Source organism: Chiloscyllium punctatum, chromosome 9 (genome assembly GCF_047496795.1).
Source record: "Chiloscyllium punctatum isolate Juve2018m chromosome 9, sChiPun1.3, whole genome shotgun sequence".
Lineage (NCBI taxonomy): Eukaryota > Metazoa > Chordata > Chondrichthyes > Orectolobiformes > Hemiscylliidae > Chiloscyllium > Chiloscyllium punctatum.
In genome coordinates, this window is record NC_092747.1 from 13,978,706 (window position 1) to 13,995,153 (window position 16,448).

The 16,448-nt window shown below is 39.4% G+C and overlaps 1 protein-coding gene across 1 annotated transcript in view; it reads left to right on the forward strand.

Moving 5' to 3' along the window:
- Window positions 1-10,243, forward strand: part of prkx (protein kinase X-linked) — a 103,589-nt gene extending 93,346 nt beyond the window's left edge. Inside the window, exons 8-9 of the mRNA XM_072576891.1 lie at window positions 4,393-4,535; window positions 6,057-10,243. Coding sequence (XP_072432992.1) covers window positions 4,393-4,518 — 126 coding nt within the window. The 3' untranslated portion in view covers window positions 4,519-4,535; window positions 6,057-10,243. The remainder of the gene's footprint in view (window positions 1-4,392; window positions 4,536-6,056) is intronic.
- The last annotated feature ends 6,205 nt before the right edge of the window (window positions 10,244-16,448 follow it).

Consider the following 16,448-nt stretch of genomic DNA (forward strand, 5'->3'; position numbering starts at 1 on the left):
CATGCTCTGTTGCTAGTATCCTGATATATCAAAGATTTTAAACAGAGGCTGTGTAGAAGATGAGAAATTTTTATCGACAAGGATTTGAGGAGAAAATTGTCATTGAGTCATAGACTACCTTATTCATTTGCAAGTAGTTTAATTTAGTCGCATTGAGAAAGGGTAAAGACCAGACTACAAAGGCTCAGATGCATCAAAGCCATCTGTAGTAAAACATACTGAGGGAAAAGCAATCTAAAAGCTTCTAACTTTCAGCCTTTCTCTCAAGGAAGTTGAATGTAAGGAACTGATGTTTCAATTGTTAAACACCATGGTCCAGGCACAATTTGGAGTGTTGTATTCAGTAAAGTAAAATAAAGGGCGTGAATGCTGATGATCTGAAACATAAGAACAGAAATTGCTCAGGAGGCTTAGCAGCATCTTTGAAGAGTGAGACCAGTGAAAATGTTAATTCTGTTTCTATGTTTAGGTTGGATTCCAGCCTTGAGTGATTCTCTCTGTGGAGTTTGCATGTTCTCCCTATCTCTGCTTGAGTTTCCACCAGGTGTTCTGGTTTCTTCAGTTCAACGATTGGGTGGATTGGCCATGCTAAATTGTCCCATATTGTCTGCATCTAGGAGTATAAAGGCTAAGTGGATTAGCTATGGTAAATATGGGGTTACAAGAGTAAGATGAGGGGCTGGGTCTGGGTGGGATGTTGTTTGGAGGGTCAGTTCCGACTCGATTGGCTAGTTGGCCTATTTCCCCACTGTATGGAGTCTATGACTGTAGCTTTAGGGTGCAGGACCTGGAGTGTTAGGAATATGGCATCAATCTTAAAGGAGGGTGCCTGTAAACAGAAGAGTGGCTTGAAGTGTGTATACTTTAATGCCAGAAGTATACGAAATAAGGTAGGTGAACTCGCAGCGTGGGTTGGTACCTGGGACTTCGATGTTGTGGCTATTACGGAGACGTGGCTAGATCAGGGACAGGATTGGCTGTTGCAGGTTCCAGGGTTTAAATGTTTTAGTAGGGTCAGAGGTGGGGGTAAAAGAGGGGGGGGTGTGGCTTTGCTTGTCAAAGATAGTATTACAGAGGTGGAAAGGAAGATGGACGAAGATTTGCCATCTGAGATAGTTTGGGTTGAGGTTAGGAATAGGAGAGGTGAGGTCACCCTGTTAGGAGTCTTTTACAGGCCTCCTAATAGTCCTAGAATCGTTGAAGAAAGGATTGCGAAGATGATTCAGGAGAAGAGTGACAGTAATAGGGTGATTGTTATGGGAGACTTTAACTTTCCTGATATTGATTGGGAAAGCTATAGCTCCAGTTCGTTAGATGGGTCAGTGTTTGTGCAATGTGTGCAGGAGAGTTTCCTGACACAATATGTAGATAAGCCAACAAGAGGTGAGGCCATACTGGATTTGGTTCTGGGTAACGAACCAGGCCAGGTATTAGAACTAGAGGTAGGTGAGCACTTTGGGGACAGTGACCACAATTCGGTGATTTTTACACTCGTGATGGAGAGGGATAAGTGTGTACTACAGGGCAAGAGTTATAGCTGGGGGCAGGGAAATTATGATGCGTTGAGGCATGACTTAGGATGTGTGGATTGGAAAAGTAGATTCCAAGGCAAGAGCGTAATTGATATGTGGAACTTGTTCAAGGAGCAACTATTGAGTGTCCTTGATAAGTACGTACCTATCAGACAGGGAGGAAAGGGTCGTGTGAGGGAGCCGTGGTTTAATAAGGAATTGGAATCCCTTGTTAAATGGAAGAGGGTGGCCTTTGTAAAGATGAGGCGTGAAGGTTCAATAGGGGCGATTGAGAGTTATAAGGTAGCCCGGAAGGACCTGAAGAGAGAGCTAAGAGCAGCAAGGAGGGGACATGAGAGGTCCTTAGTTGGTAGGATTAGGGAAAACCCTAAGGCTTTCTATAGGTATGTTAGGAATAAAAGAATGACTAGGGTAGGAATAGGTCCAATCAAGGATCGTAATGGGCAGCTGCGTGTGGAGGCTGAAGAGATTGGGGAGGCACTGAATGAATACTTTTCGTCAGTATTCACTCAGGAACAGGACATTGTTGTCGATATGAATACTGAGGCACGAATAAGTAGAATGGATGGCTTTGAGATATGTAGAGAAGAGGTGTTGGAAATTCTGGCAAGGGTGAAAATAGATAAGTCCCCTGGGCCTGATGGCATTTATCCTAGGATTCTCTGGGAAGCAAGGGAGGAGATTGCAGAGCCATTGGCCTTGATTTTTGTGTCCTCTTTGTCTACAGGAGTAGTGCCAGAGGACTGGAGGCTAGCAAACATGGTTCCCTTGTTCAAGAAGGGGAGTAGGGATAATCCTAGTAACTATAGGCCAGTGAGTCTCACTTCTGTTGTGGGCAAAGTCTTAGAGAGAATTGTAAGGGATAGGATTTATGCACATCTGGATAAGAATAATGTGATCAAGGATAGTCAGCATGGTTTTGTGAAGGGCAGGTCGTGCCTCACAAACCTTATTGAATTCTTTGAGAAGGTGACTAAGGAGGTAGATGAGGGGAAAGCGGTAGATGTGGTATATATGGATTTTAGTAAGGCGTTTGATAAGGTCCCCCATGGTAGGCTCCTGCAGAAAATACAGAGATATGGCATTGAGGGTGAGTTGGAGGTTTGGATTCGGAATTGGCTGGCTGGAAGAAGACAGAGGGTTGTAGTTGATGGCAAAGGTTCATCTTGGAGTGCCGTCACTAGCGGTGTTCCGCAAGGATCTGTTTTGGGACCATTGCTGTTTGTCATTTTTATAAATGACCTGGAGGAAGGGTTAGAAGGTTGGGTGAGCAAGTTTGCAGATGATACGAAAGTCGGAGGAGTTGTAGACAGTGAGGAAGGATGTGGCAGGTTACAGCGGGATATAGAGAAGCTGCAGAGCTGGGCAGAAAGGTGGCAAATGGAGTTCAATGTAGCTAAGTGTGAGGTGATTCACTTTGGTAAGAGTAATAAAAAGATGGGGTACTGGGCTAATGGTCGGATACTTGGTAGTGTGGAAGAGCAGAGGGATCTTGGTGTCCATGTACACAGATCTCTGAAAGTTGCCACCCAGGTAAATAGTGCAGTGAAGAAGGCATATGGCGTACTGGCTTTTATTGGTAGAGGAATTGAGTTCCGGAGTCCTGAGGTCATGCTGCAGTTGTATAAGACTCTGGTGCGGCCGCATCTGAAATATTGTGTGCAGTTTTGGTCGCCATACTATAGGAAGGATGTGGAGGCACTGGAACGGGTGCAGAGGAAGTTTACCAGGATGTTGCCTGGTATGGTAGGAAGATCCTATGAGGAAAGGCTGAGGCACTTGGGGTTGTTTTCATTGGAGAAAAGAAGGTTTAGGGGTGACTTGATAGAGGTGTACAAGATGATTAGGGGGTTAGATAGGGTTGACAGTGAGAACCTTTTTCCACGTATGGAGTCAGCTATTACAAGGGGGCATAGCTTTAAATTAAGGGGGGGGTAGATATAGGACAGATGTTAGGGGTAGGTTCTTCACTCAGCGAGTCGTAAGTTCATGGAATGCCCTGCCAGTAGCAGTAGTGGACTCTCCCTCTTTATGGGTATTTAAGCGGGCATTGGATAGGTATATGCAGGATAGTGGGTTAGTGTAGGTTAGGTGGGCTTTGATCGGCGCAACATCGAGGGCCGAAGGGCCTGTACTGCGCTGTAATGTTCTATGTTCTATGTTCTATGATTCCAAATGCCGACAAGTCTGCTGAGTTGTTCCAGCAATTTACTTTTGTGTGCTGTATTCAGTTTTGGGCATCAGCTCTTTAGAAAGATTTATTTATCTTGAATGGAGTGATGCACAAATTCACCTAAATGATGCCAGCAGTTCATGAGTTAAATTGAGGATAGTGCAGGCTTGGTTGTATTTCCTTGAGTTTAGAAGATTAATAGGTGTTTTATTGCACATTATATGTAAGCATGTGACAAGATGTATGTGAGGGACTTTAATGGACTCTGAAACAATTGGGCGGAGTTTTAAAATTTAGAACTAGCTCTTTCAGAAATTAATTAGAAAACGCTCTGTTTTAAAGAAAGGGACATGTGGAATTCTTTTTGTCATTGGTTGCAGTTGCTGGGACAATTGAATTTTTCCAGACCGAGAGGGTAGTTTAATTAGGTAAACATATTAGGAATACAAATTAAGAAATATATTCACTTCATGATCCAACTGAATTGTGAAACCATTTCTCATGCTCCTATTACTCTAGAAAGAACGTGGGAAAAGCTCTGACTTCTACTGTTGTGATCCTTTCATTAATGGGTTACATTTCTTTGACTGTACAGAAGATAAAAATTCTGTTACTTACAGATCATCAGGCAATACTTTTATAGATCTGTCTAAAAGTTATTACCTGAAAATAAACTTTCTATTTCAGCCACCAATAGTACCGAAGCTATCTCATGATGGGGACACTTCAAATTTTGAATCTTATCCTGAAAATGAGTGGAAAAAGATCCCACCTGTTCCTCCCAAGGATTTGGAAATTTTCAAGACTTTTTGATTATGCTACTAGACCAGGTAAACTCTATATACCTTGTATACATACAGCCTTTTGTTTTAATGCAGCATTATATGGTTATCTTTAAGGTCAGTATCTTGTATTTCGTTTTTATATGAAAAAGGTATTTGACATTTTTTTTCAGGTGGTAGATCTTTTTGTTGTTTAACTCGTTTGTGTCTGTTTTTGAGGTCCTAATGATTATGTTTAAACATCTTGGGTGTTCTAGATTGGAAATAAAGATTACTTCCGAAAGAAGCACAGCCATTCAGTCTGGAGATATTAAAGATGTTTTTCCTATTCGGATTAACTTCAGGAATTTCCTGTTACTCTTTCAATTGCAAAGTCTGTGCTTCTTAGTTTGAAAGGATAATTGACCTTTGAGTCTGTGCAGAAGCATAATATGTTGGTTGGGATCAGGAATTTAAATTGAGGCAGATTGGGTTGTTTTCTCTGGAGTTATCTAAATTTTTAAAGATTATGAACAAATGAGCTACACTGAATCTTGTGAATTACTGACTATGATGAATGGCTGTAAAAATTAAGATGGGCCAAATGCAAAGTACTGGAAATGTGAAATAAAAGTCGTAAAATATGGCAGTACTCAGCCAGTCCAGCAGCATCTATGGAAATCTGAGCACATGTTTCCAGGAAACTAGAAACATCTTTGTCAGACTGATAGTGTCAAAGGAGACCATTCAGGCCATTATTCAGGTATCATCCTTTTTAAAAACTGTCCCATTATTTCACTCCTCTGCTTTTTCCTCACGGTCACACCAATTTTCCTTTTCAGCGTGGCTGAAGTTATCACATAAAATCAATGAACAGCCGCAACAATAATTTTGTCAAGGAAGAATAAATTGAGAGCTGTGAAAAGGTTGTGGTTTATCAGAAAGGGCAATATTCTTTTACTTTTACCTCTAACGGTAACATCTTCATTTGTTCAGGGAGGATCAACATTTACATATCTCATAATTCAGTGCGAAAAAGCTGTTTCCAAATTGGCCAGCAGAATACAGTGTATGACGGAAATATGTCCTTCACTATGTTGGACACCTTCTGGTTCAGTTAGTGTTTTTTTTGTTTAAGTTTAGTGATTAGTTCCATCTCCATGCATTACTGAAGAGTCATTTGCCAGAAACTCTGGCTATGTTTTCCACTCGTGTGCTACCAGAATGCCATGTGTTACCAGTCTTCTCTAGTTTTCTTTTCATTGCAACATTTGTCCAACTTTCAAAGTGGAACTTGGTTTTGTTGGATTCTCATTTAGACCCTGGATGATCCAAGAACCATTCTGTTCCACTGTTTAATTAATCCTTTGATTAGAGCTCTATAACCCTATTTAATGTTTCAGTATAGTTTCATACAGTTGGTAGCATCAAGTAAATCATGTAACATTGAACAATGAGATTCTGATGGGCTTGAAGTCCATCTCATTGATCAAAAACCTGAAAAGTTTTAATTTTTTCAAAAAGAAAGACCATCTCTGTTGCAAAATCTTCTCTATTTCCTCAATATATATACTTTCTTTCTACCCACAGAGCACTGATGAGAAGTGTGACTAAACGGAACATGCTCACAAGAAGAATCATACATCAAATTGCACATTTTATTCTTTCTTTTTGTTTTTGCCACGTGGCCTGCCTGTGCCTATGATGACCTCGTCCTAGTAAGCACATTGAAAGTTTCCATTCAGAAACATGGTTTGACTTAAGTACCTATCAGTATGCTGTTACTTAAAGGTGTACGTTAAAGATTGGAGGTCTAAACTGGAATTTTCTTTACATGAAAATGTGGTATAGATTATGTAAAATAGAAAAACAGATTTTTTTATAATAACAATATTATCGCATGTCCTTTACAGCACCTGTTTTTAATAATTGAATTCCTGCTTATTCTAAAATGTGGTATTATCCAGATTTCTTTATTATTATAAAATTGCCTTGATTGACAAGCACAAGTATTTCCTTACAATGATTTATTTTTTAAGAAAAGAATTATTTGTGTTTATAGAGATGTAAAACTAGGATCGTATCACTTTGTAAATACAGATAACTGAAGTGGATGCACTATGCAAGCATAAAAATCATTTCTAAGTTTTAGGGTTTTTGTTTTGAGTAGAATCAGATTAAGGTTTTTATGAAAAATATATGTGTATAATCTTCTGTTTAATGGGATCATCCTAAATACCAGCATTTTGCTATTCTTTTTCTTATTTGACACTGTAAGTATTTGATGCTGTAGTGCAATGAGCTTAGGAGTCATCACTGGCTCCTGTTGGCTGCACATTGCAGATTCATTTATTTTTCTGACCCTGGCTTACAATTTGATTACTGTATTGTTCATTGACAGAGTCAGAATGCTAATTGACCCCTTTACCATGTTGTTAGCTTCAATGTCATTGATTAGGAGGAATGGAGAAATAGCAAACATTTCAGCATTTTAATTTTAAAACTTCTTACCTATTTCTTCCTTTTCTGGAAGTTGAACCAGAAAGCGTTTCTTGCATCAATTTCACTTTTTTCCCAAAATATAGGATATTGAGAGGATGTAGATGGGTAAGAGAGAATTATAACAGGTGGAATAAACCTGTCTATGTCTTGAGTAAAAATGTTGGAAAGGGTAATTTGATAAGTATTGTGCACCTATATACCAGGTTTTAACAGTAAAGGAAATTATTTTTGTCTTGATCATGACACAAGGTTTCCGTTTTGTTTATCTTGACAAGTGCTTGAATGCACTTTTATCATGTGTCTAATTGATTGGAACAGCCCCTAGCAAAACGGTAATTTCTAGCTACTGTTGCATTTGACCATTCTTGTTTGAAATAGGTTTACTTCCTTTTTACAGAATGGCTACAACATTGGTCATCAACCAATGTTCTAAATAATATTTACTGTATTACTTCTTAATCAAGACTGTAGATAAATGACTTCCAATTCCTCTACTTCTTGATTGGCAACTGTGTGCTTTTATGTGTTGCTTTAACAGAGTTATGTTCAATATCTTACCTTTTCGCTTACCAACAGACCCAAATCATGATATGGGAAATCGTGGCATTATCACTCTGTGGCAAGTCCCATTGTGCACATGCCGCATACAGCCTTATGTTTTTCTGTACAGATAGTATCTGATTCTCACAGAATATTAGTACGTAAACATCTCTACAAAATCACAGGCCATAAAGATCTGTTTTTGTTTTAAATCTGGCTTATGCACTGAACTTTACAGTTTACATTTCTTAATGATTTTGTCTAACTGTATTTTACTTTGAGTTTGATGAATAAAATGCTAGACATAATGAATGGCTAGCTATACAAAATTATATTTGTGAAATCAGAGGCTGCAATTTGAAATAAGGTATGTCTGTTGTAAAGGCATTTTGTGATATATGTGTATATATGGTGTACTTAATTTGTCAACCCCAATCATCCTTGTTTCTGTGAATGTTTATAATAATGAGATACTGGTTAAGGTTATAAATCCGTTTCCTTTTTTCCACTAACTATTTTATCCAAGAACAATTTAACATGTATGAATATTGTATTCATAGTAGCCTTGATATTAATGTACATAGACAAATTTCTAACTTGTTTTATGTACTAAAAAATACTTTATTTTCATCTCCTGTTAAATGTGTGCTTCTGAATAATGTTTCTAAAAAAATGTTGGTTCTATTTTTAGCAGCATTACACTGTTAGTTTGAAGGCAGTGTAAGTTTACAAAGTTCTACCTTTTGATCATGACAGTTAATTATCACTTTGCACAACCTGACATCCGTGCAGTTCACATCTTGAGGGCAAGCAAAAGAAACATGAACAAATTACATTGGTAAAAAAAAACCATGGTGGTAGCCATTGTAATGTTTTTAAAAAATATGGCACCTTCCTATCAACTGACTTCTTGAGGACTTGTAAGATGCAGAATTGACTGCCACCCTGTACAGCTTATACTGTATTTGTTATGTAATTGAATTGTAAATATTGAAATACAAATGTTACTTGTTGATGGAAACCATTTTTTAGCCAAATGTGCTTGTTCTGATTTTATTTTACAGGAACTAATGACAATCTAATGTTGAAAAGTAATTGATATCAGGGTATTGGCGTTGTTTAATTATTTTCGGTGCTTCATTTGTTTGCTATCACAGCTTCTACTAATTCAGTCACTTTAAACCTAATGGAGAATTGAAAATATTTGGTTTTCTTTTTTAGAAGACTGTTGGTCCTTGTAAGCCTCGACCAGTGTATTCTACTGTTTGATTGTAAAAATAGACTTCAGGCTGCAGGTCTCTCTGACCAGATTCATTTAATCCAACCAGTTACGAACCTGTTGGAGTCCATTTGAAGTGGATCATATTTGCAGCTTTTATTTGAAATAGTATTGTTACGTCTCCCACCCAAATTCCCAGTAGCTGACGAAACAGTCTGGTTGAGAATAGCACGTGGTCTTGGTCAAGACTGAGATCCTCACTTGTTGTAAAGAAGCAGCTCGTTGAGGTTCATCTTTTAATTTATATTACAATTTGTAACAATCCTAACCAAATTGGACAGTGTTCTGCTGTGCATGCTTCAGAACATTTAAACACAGGCCATTTTGATCTTTAAGGCTCCACCTCAAATTCCAAGACTCCAATTTATAATTTGCATGACTAGCAGTGTTTTTCCATGTCCCTTACAGTCAAAGGTTTCGTCTTTGCTGCCCAATGTCGAATCATATGACCTAGGAATTATAACATGAAAGCGCCTGTGTGTACCGGAAGCTGTGATCTGACAAGTGGATTCATAAACACTAATGAGGGGAAACCAGTTGTAGTTCAACAAGCTTCTTTGAGTTCATGTTAAATATTGAAAGTAATAAAGAACATCATCGCGTACCTAGTTGTGGGCTGAATTCAGTTCATACTTTCAAATCCTAGAAACTCCTCTACTCCTAACATTAGGAAGTGCGATCCCTTCCTCTTCAACTGTTACTCTGACATTTGCTGAATAAGTTATGTTATAGTAGACTCAAAGCCAAAAGTGTGGCCTCTGATCCACCCTCAGTTCAATGACTGAGAGGATCAGCTAGTTGAGCTGCCAGTCAAAACCTGCTTCAATCTTTCCCAGGTATAAGCTCCCTGGAGAAGTTATTCTCTTGCTGGGGCCAAGAGAAAGGGCCATTGTAGCATATTACATGAGAATTACTGAAAGCATTAGCAAGCTTCATTGTCTTAAACTGATGTGGAATGCAAGAAATGCTATTCTGCCAGATGTTTCTTCTTTAATCCACATTCTAGGAGCTTGGTGCTATGTGGATTTAGCCTCTCGAGAGTTGAGGTTACCTTAATAGTATAGTTTAATTTATAGATCCGAAATTTGCCCTAGGCTTGGGAGTCATGGCTGTTACCATGAAAACTTGAAACAACACATGGTAGATCAGTGTTTTTTTATCTCCTGAACTGTCACTTTAAAGTACAATTTGTAAATCAAGTAATGTAAAGAGACCTGCTGAAACACGATGCGAAACATTCTTCAGCATTAATTGAATGAGGTGCGATTATTATCATTTTCATACAAAATCTGTTTAATTACTGCAATTATTTGAATAAGTTTGATGTTGTAAATCAATTTTGCAGCATTGTAAAGTAACTGATTTATTCTTTAAATTGCTATAGCATAGTCAAACAACTGGGTTTGCTGCCTTGGATTGTTATTTTTGCAATGCCTAATAAACCAGCATTCTCTAATTGTGTCAGGGTATTTTTTTTTCCTTAGGAAGTTGCTAAGAAACCTGACTTGAAATAGTGTTGTGATCATACTTGTATACACATGTTGAGCTTTAACATTATTCAATATTTTGATTCTTAAGAGAAGTTCTGTTAATTCCTAGGATAGGATTAAGCGACTCGTTATTTGAATCAAGCGTTTTCCGTCTTGTGAATGTCGGTGACGTTGAGAACCTTGTGGCAACGCTGCAAGAAGAAAAGGAAAAATAAGTCAGCCTAAATGTCTTAATAGTAGAAGCAATTTAGTCTGATCCGGTCATGGAATAGTATCGCTAGTAATGAGTGTCCTAAGCCAGAACCACCCAGCTTATCACCTGAGCAATGGAGTAAGAAGAGCTAATGTGCAATGAGAGTAATGTGAATGGCCATTTTCCTTTGTCAGTCCCCTCCCCCATACCAAAGTAATTTGCAATAAAAACAGATTACTGGGGATACTCAGCAGAGTCTGGCAGCATCTGTCGAAAGAAATAAAAGTTGATGTTTTAAATCCTATGACCCTTTTGGCAGAATTGAAAGCAACTATGAAATGGTATTCATGCTGGTGATTGGGTATGGGGGTAGGTACTGGGGAGTTGGGGTAGAGCATGCAACGAATGTGTCAAGTAAATGGAGACAGTGCCGAGAAAGGGAAAAAAATACAAGACAGAGGGATTTCTGCTGATAAACTGGAAGAGAAATTTATGTTGAATAGGGGCTAGTGAGAAGTGTGAATAGTTGAAATTAGCTTGCCTGTGCTGGGAACAACTCATACAGAACAGGACCTGGGGTTGGGTACTGAACACTGAGGAAGATGTTCACATCTGAAATTGTTAAACTCAATGTTGAGTCTTGAAGTTTGGAACATACCTAGGCGGAAAATAAGGTGGTGTTCCTCCAGCTTGTGCTGAACTTTGCAGGAGCACTGCAACAAACCAAAGACTGGAATGATGGCATAGGAACATTGTGGTGTGTTGGAACCTGGAAACTTGGTATCATTTTAATGGACAAAGCAGAAGTGTTTTGCAAAATGGTCAGCCGTTTCGCGTTTTGTCTCCCCAGGATAGAGGAGTCCCATTCTGAGCAGCAAAACAGTAGACTAGATTGAATGAGGTGCTGGTAAATTGCTGCTTCACCTGGAAAGTCTGTGTTTTTGAGGAGGGATGAGGTAAATGGGAATGTGTTCTGCAATTGCATGAGAAGATGCTATGGGGTGTGAGGAGTAATTTCAAAGTTTGGTAGAAGATTTGTAGCTCGGGTGCTCATTGTTGTGGTTCTGTTCGCCGAGCTGGGAATTTGTCTTGCACACGTTTCGTCCCCTGTCTAGGTGACATCCTCAGTGCTTGGGAGCCTCCTGTGAAGCGCTTCTGTGCTGTTTCCTCCGGTATTTATAGTGGCCTGTCTCTGCCGCTTCCGGTTGTCAGTTCGAGCTGTCCACTGTCATGGCCGGTATATTGGGTCCAGGTCGACCTGGACCCAATATACCGGCCACTACAGTGGACAGCTCGAACTGACAACCGGAAGCGGCAGAGACAGGCCACTATAAATACCGGAGGAAACAGCACAGAAGCGCTTCACAGGAGGCTCCCAAGCACTGAGGATGTCACCTAGACAGGGGACGAAACGTGTGCAAGACCAATTCCCAGCTCGGCGAACAGAACCACAACAAGGAGTAATTTCAATATGAATGAGCTAATTTGTTTGATTCATTCACAAAAAGTGAGCATCACTGTCTCAGCCAGCATATATTACTCATTCCTGATTGATCTGGAGATGGGGTGGTATTTGCTTCCTTGAACCACTGCAGTCCTTGAGGTGTCACGACACTCCTTTTGCAATTATGCGGTTCAATGATTTTGACCCAGTGAGAGTAATTAAACAGTGAAGTGACTCCAAATTATTTCTGGCATGTGACTTGGATGGGAATCTTCAAGTTATGCTGTTTCAATTAAGTGGCTGCCCTTGTGGTTCTAGGTGGTAGAGGTCATGCATTTGGAAGGTGCTATTTGAGGAGTTTGCAAGTTATTGCAGTGATTCTTGTAGACGGTACTCACTGCTGTCACTGTGCATCGGTGGTGGAGGGACTAAATGTTGAAGGAAGTGGATGGCATGTCTGAGTTGTATTTGCTGCTTTGTTTTGGGTGGTGTTGAACTACTTGAGTGCTATAATTTCTCTGGACATCATCTAATTTGGTGCTTATCTTGTGTTGGTTTATTATGCAATAGGGAGAAATTTGTTAAATAACAGCTAATTCTTTGATCATTAATGGATCATTTTATATGAGCAGCACAACTTAAAAATGCAGGATTCATGGTTATTTGAATCATGTTGCTAGATTTTCATTAATTTATAAATAATTCTTTCACATTCTGATGTGTGTTACAATCCAAACTTATTAAAGCAAGGAGAAAACATAACACTAGTCTCTTCAAGATATTTAGGGATCCTATCGTATCCACTTGTATCAACCCATTCCATCTTATTCTCACCTTTCAGTTATAAAGCAAGCATCACTTTGACTCAAGTATTGCGTTTGGAGAATTGGAAATGCACAAAGAACTGTGCTGACTTTTCGGGTAACTTTGTCATCTGACAGAAATAGTGCACTATGCTTGAAGCACTTAGAGCTTTGCAGACTGATTTCCAAATTTGGAACAGCATTCCAGGTGAGTTTTAATGTAATCTTAATTCAGTAGAGAGCAAAAACATTTTTTCTATCAGCAAAGCTGTAAAATCCAAAAAAAATCTACATTTGTGGAACACCTCCAGGTAATTCATCAGAGCCTCTAGCACTTAAGACTAATAATGTAACAGTGGTAGATATATATCAATGTTTACCTTACCCGACAAATTTTTGTGTTGGACATTTTCTGCACATTTGTATTTTTGACATTTTATGTACTTAGAGAGATAGATTAGATAGATTCCCATAATTAACAAGGGGACGTCTGCAATTTACTGTTTAGTTTTTAGAATTGAGAATTAACTTCCTATTCGTAACAGGTTTGTGGAAAAAAATGTACTGAAGTGGCTTTCAAGCATGACCGATAAGACTATGAAATAGAAATAGTGCAGTTGTCGTTCAGACCCGGTGAATGGTGTCAATGCTGTGCTGCAGGATCTTTTAGGGGGTGATAGTGGAGATGGGAGTAGTGTTTCTCACTAAATGAAGACCAGCCTGAACTGGAGGCCTGTACCAAAGTATCAGAGGATGTTTTGGAGCATACCTCAAGCCTGCACTGCAATTCAATAGGATCATGTGTGATCCGACATTCCTCACATTCATTTTCCTGTCCTTTTCCCCATTACCGTGGATTCCTCTTCTGATCAAAAATCAATCCACCTCGGCCTTAGATATACCCAAAGATGCTGCCCCCACATCTCTGTCTGCCAAGGAGTTCCAAAGACTCTTAACCCTCTGAGAGAAGAAATTCATCATCTCAGTCTCAAATTGGTCTCCCTTTGTTCTAACTAATGCATTAAATGATTTTAAAAAGTTGACGCCAGTGTTACTAATTAAAATAAAACTTGTCAAGAATGTACTATGCTTACTTTCAGTCCTACTCTTTAATTTGTTGAGATCTTTGCTGTCAGCAATGTGCGTAGGTCACTTGCAGTAATTCCCTTTTCTCAATTAGAAAGGTTCAGTTAGGTGACTTTTAAAATTCAGCTGACTTGAATGTCCTACTTACATTCCTGGTAACTGCACTTATCTTGCTTCCTGATACCCCTTATCAGAGCAATTTTATTGTTGATTAGCTGAACAAAATTGCACAGTGGCTTCCATGTAAAGTCCCATCTGCATGTTATAATAATACCTGCTTTGATTTGTGGTGGTAACCATGCCTTCATTGCCTAGTCTGAAAGTTCAGAATTGTCTTCTTTCACCTCTGAGTCTCTCCCTCTTTTGCTTTTAATCTTCTGATCCAAAATTTCCTTATGTGGTTTGGTTTCATATTTTGTTTTATAATGTTGATCTGAAGCATCTTGGGACATATCATTAAAGCTATATATATAAAACTAGGTGCTGTAGTTGTCATCTATACCTAGCGTTTCATTTCATATTGCTCCTACAGCTGAGCACTGCCGTATTTTCAATAGTATACATCCCTTCCTGATCAGAGATTCCTGTCGTACAAATTGTTTATTTTGAAATTCCTTCCTTTGCTTCTTTGCACCTTAGTTACGGTGAAATTATAGTGTGTCAAGTTCAGAATACTCTGGACTTTTCAGCTCTGACCAAGTTGTCAGCTATTCCCGATGCCAGAATAGGAAATCCAATAGAAAGATGCTCATGGTGAGCAGAATTTCTGAACTGACAGCTCTGCGTACACCTCATATAACCGGCTGAATAAGAAGAGTTAGGCCATTCCAAACCACAAAATCATGGACAAGTTCTAAATGCTGTCACTTACAGACATGAAATTGATACAGCAAGGTGAAAAGTGAATACTACTAAGACACGGGAGGTTCCATCACCGAGTTTTTCAACCATTCTAGAGCTCAATGCAGTTGGGAGGTCATTTTGCAGCTGTACAGGACATTGGTTAGACTACTAGAATATTGTGTGCAATTCTGGTCTCCTTCCTATTGGAAAGATATTGTGAAACTTGAAAGGGTTCAGAAAAGATTTATAAGGATGATGCCAGGTTTGGACGATTTGGGCTCTAGACAGAGGTTGAATAGGCTAGGGCTGTTTTCCCTGGAGCGTCAGAGGCTGAGGGGTGACCTTATAGATGTTTACAAAATTGAGGGGCATGGATAGGATAAATAGACAAGGTCTTCCCTGGCGTGGGGGGGGAGTCCAGAACTAGAGGGCGTAGGTTTAGGGTGAGAGGGGAAAGATATAAAAGAGACCTAAGGGGCAACTTTTCCACACAGAGGGTGGTACGTGTATGGAATGAGCTACCAGAGGAAGTGGTGGAGGCTAGTACAATTGCAACATTTAAAAGGTATCTGGATGGTATATGAATAGGAAGAGTTTGGAGGGATATGGGCCAGGTGCTGGCAGGAGGGACTAGATTGGATTGTGATTTCTGGTCGGCATGGACGGGTTGGACGGAATGGTCTGTTTCCGTACTGTGCATCTCTATGACTCTATCTCAAACTCTTTTGAGCAGGCTTTCTTACCACCAAAGAGGAGATTAAGAATGATTTTTTGTCTTTCCTGACACCAAGGAATTGCTGCTAGGGGCTTCTCCTTGGTGGAGAGGCTAGGCCACAAGGATGTGGTGATGGCTGGCTGGACCAATACAAGGTAGAATATGGCATTGTCTTTCACGTGGTGAGTGTGTGGCAGCTACTGCAGCAATGACATTGCAAAATGAACTTGCCTACATCGTGAACAAGTTCCATACCAAGAGATGATTTTAACTCTGAAACTAAACAGTTTACTTTTTTTTTTAAGTAGATCACTGTTAAAGTTTGAACATGAAACATATGCATGTCCTGAGTTGCAGGAACCCCTCAAGCTGCTTGTCTTGAGGATATGATGGTGGGGCCCCTTTTAACAGCTAGCATTCACAATGATTGTCAGAGAATTCTAACCCAGCCAATGGTAGACTGGAGCAAGATTAGTCCATCCAGCCTCTTGTAGTCTTTTAATTAGTCCTGAATTGAAGCCCTGGTATCATTCTAGCAATCTCTACTGTAACTCCATCAAAGCTTGATCCATCTTTCCTGAGGCTTATTGTAAAAAAACTGCAGTATTCCAAATGGAGTCTGATGAAGGCTACATGCAATTGAAACATCTGCCACGTTTGTATTACAACTTCTGTTAAGATAGGCCAAAATTTCATGAGTCATTCTGATCAATTTCTGCAGTTGTTGTGCTTCCCTTTGAATTTCGTGTGCATGTACCAGTCAGAATAATGTGTTACTTAAAGGGCAGCTTAAAGGTGGTGATGATCGCTATGCGCTCTTCAGTAGAACATTTGGAATGTTTTGTCTGTACTCTTTCCAAAAAAAAAACAAATTCTTCTTTATATTTCCAGGTTGCATTGTTGCTAAGATGGCAGGCAAAGGTTAGGCGTCTGCCGAATCGACTACTGTAAAATGTTAGTCTAAGGGAGCCTTGCCATTGTAATCTTATCTTTTAATGCTCAGCAGTTTTGGTTTTGCATCTGATTATATCAAAGTAATGCTAAATTAAAGTGGGTAGAACTCTCTGCAGCAAGTCTTAAGACGTGA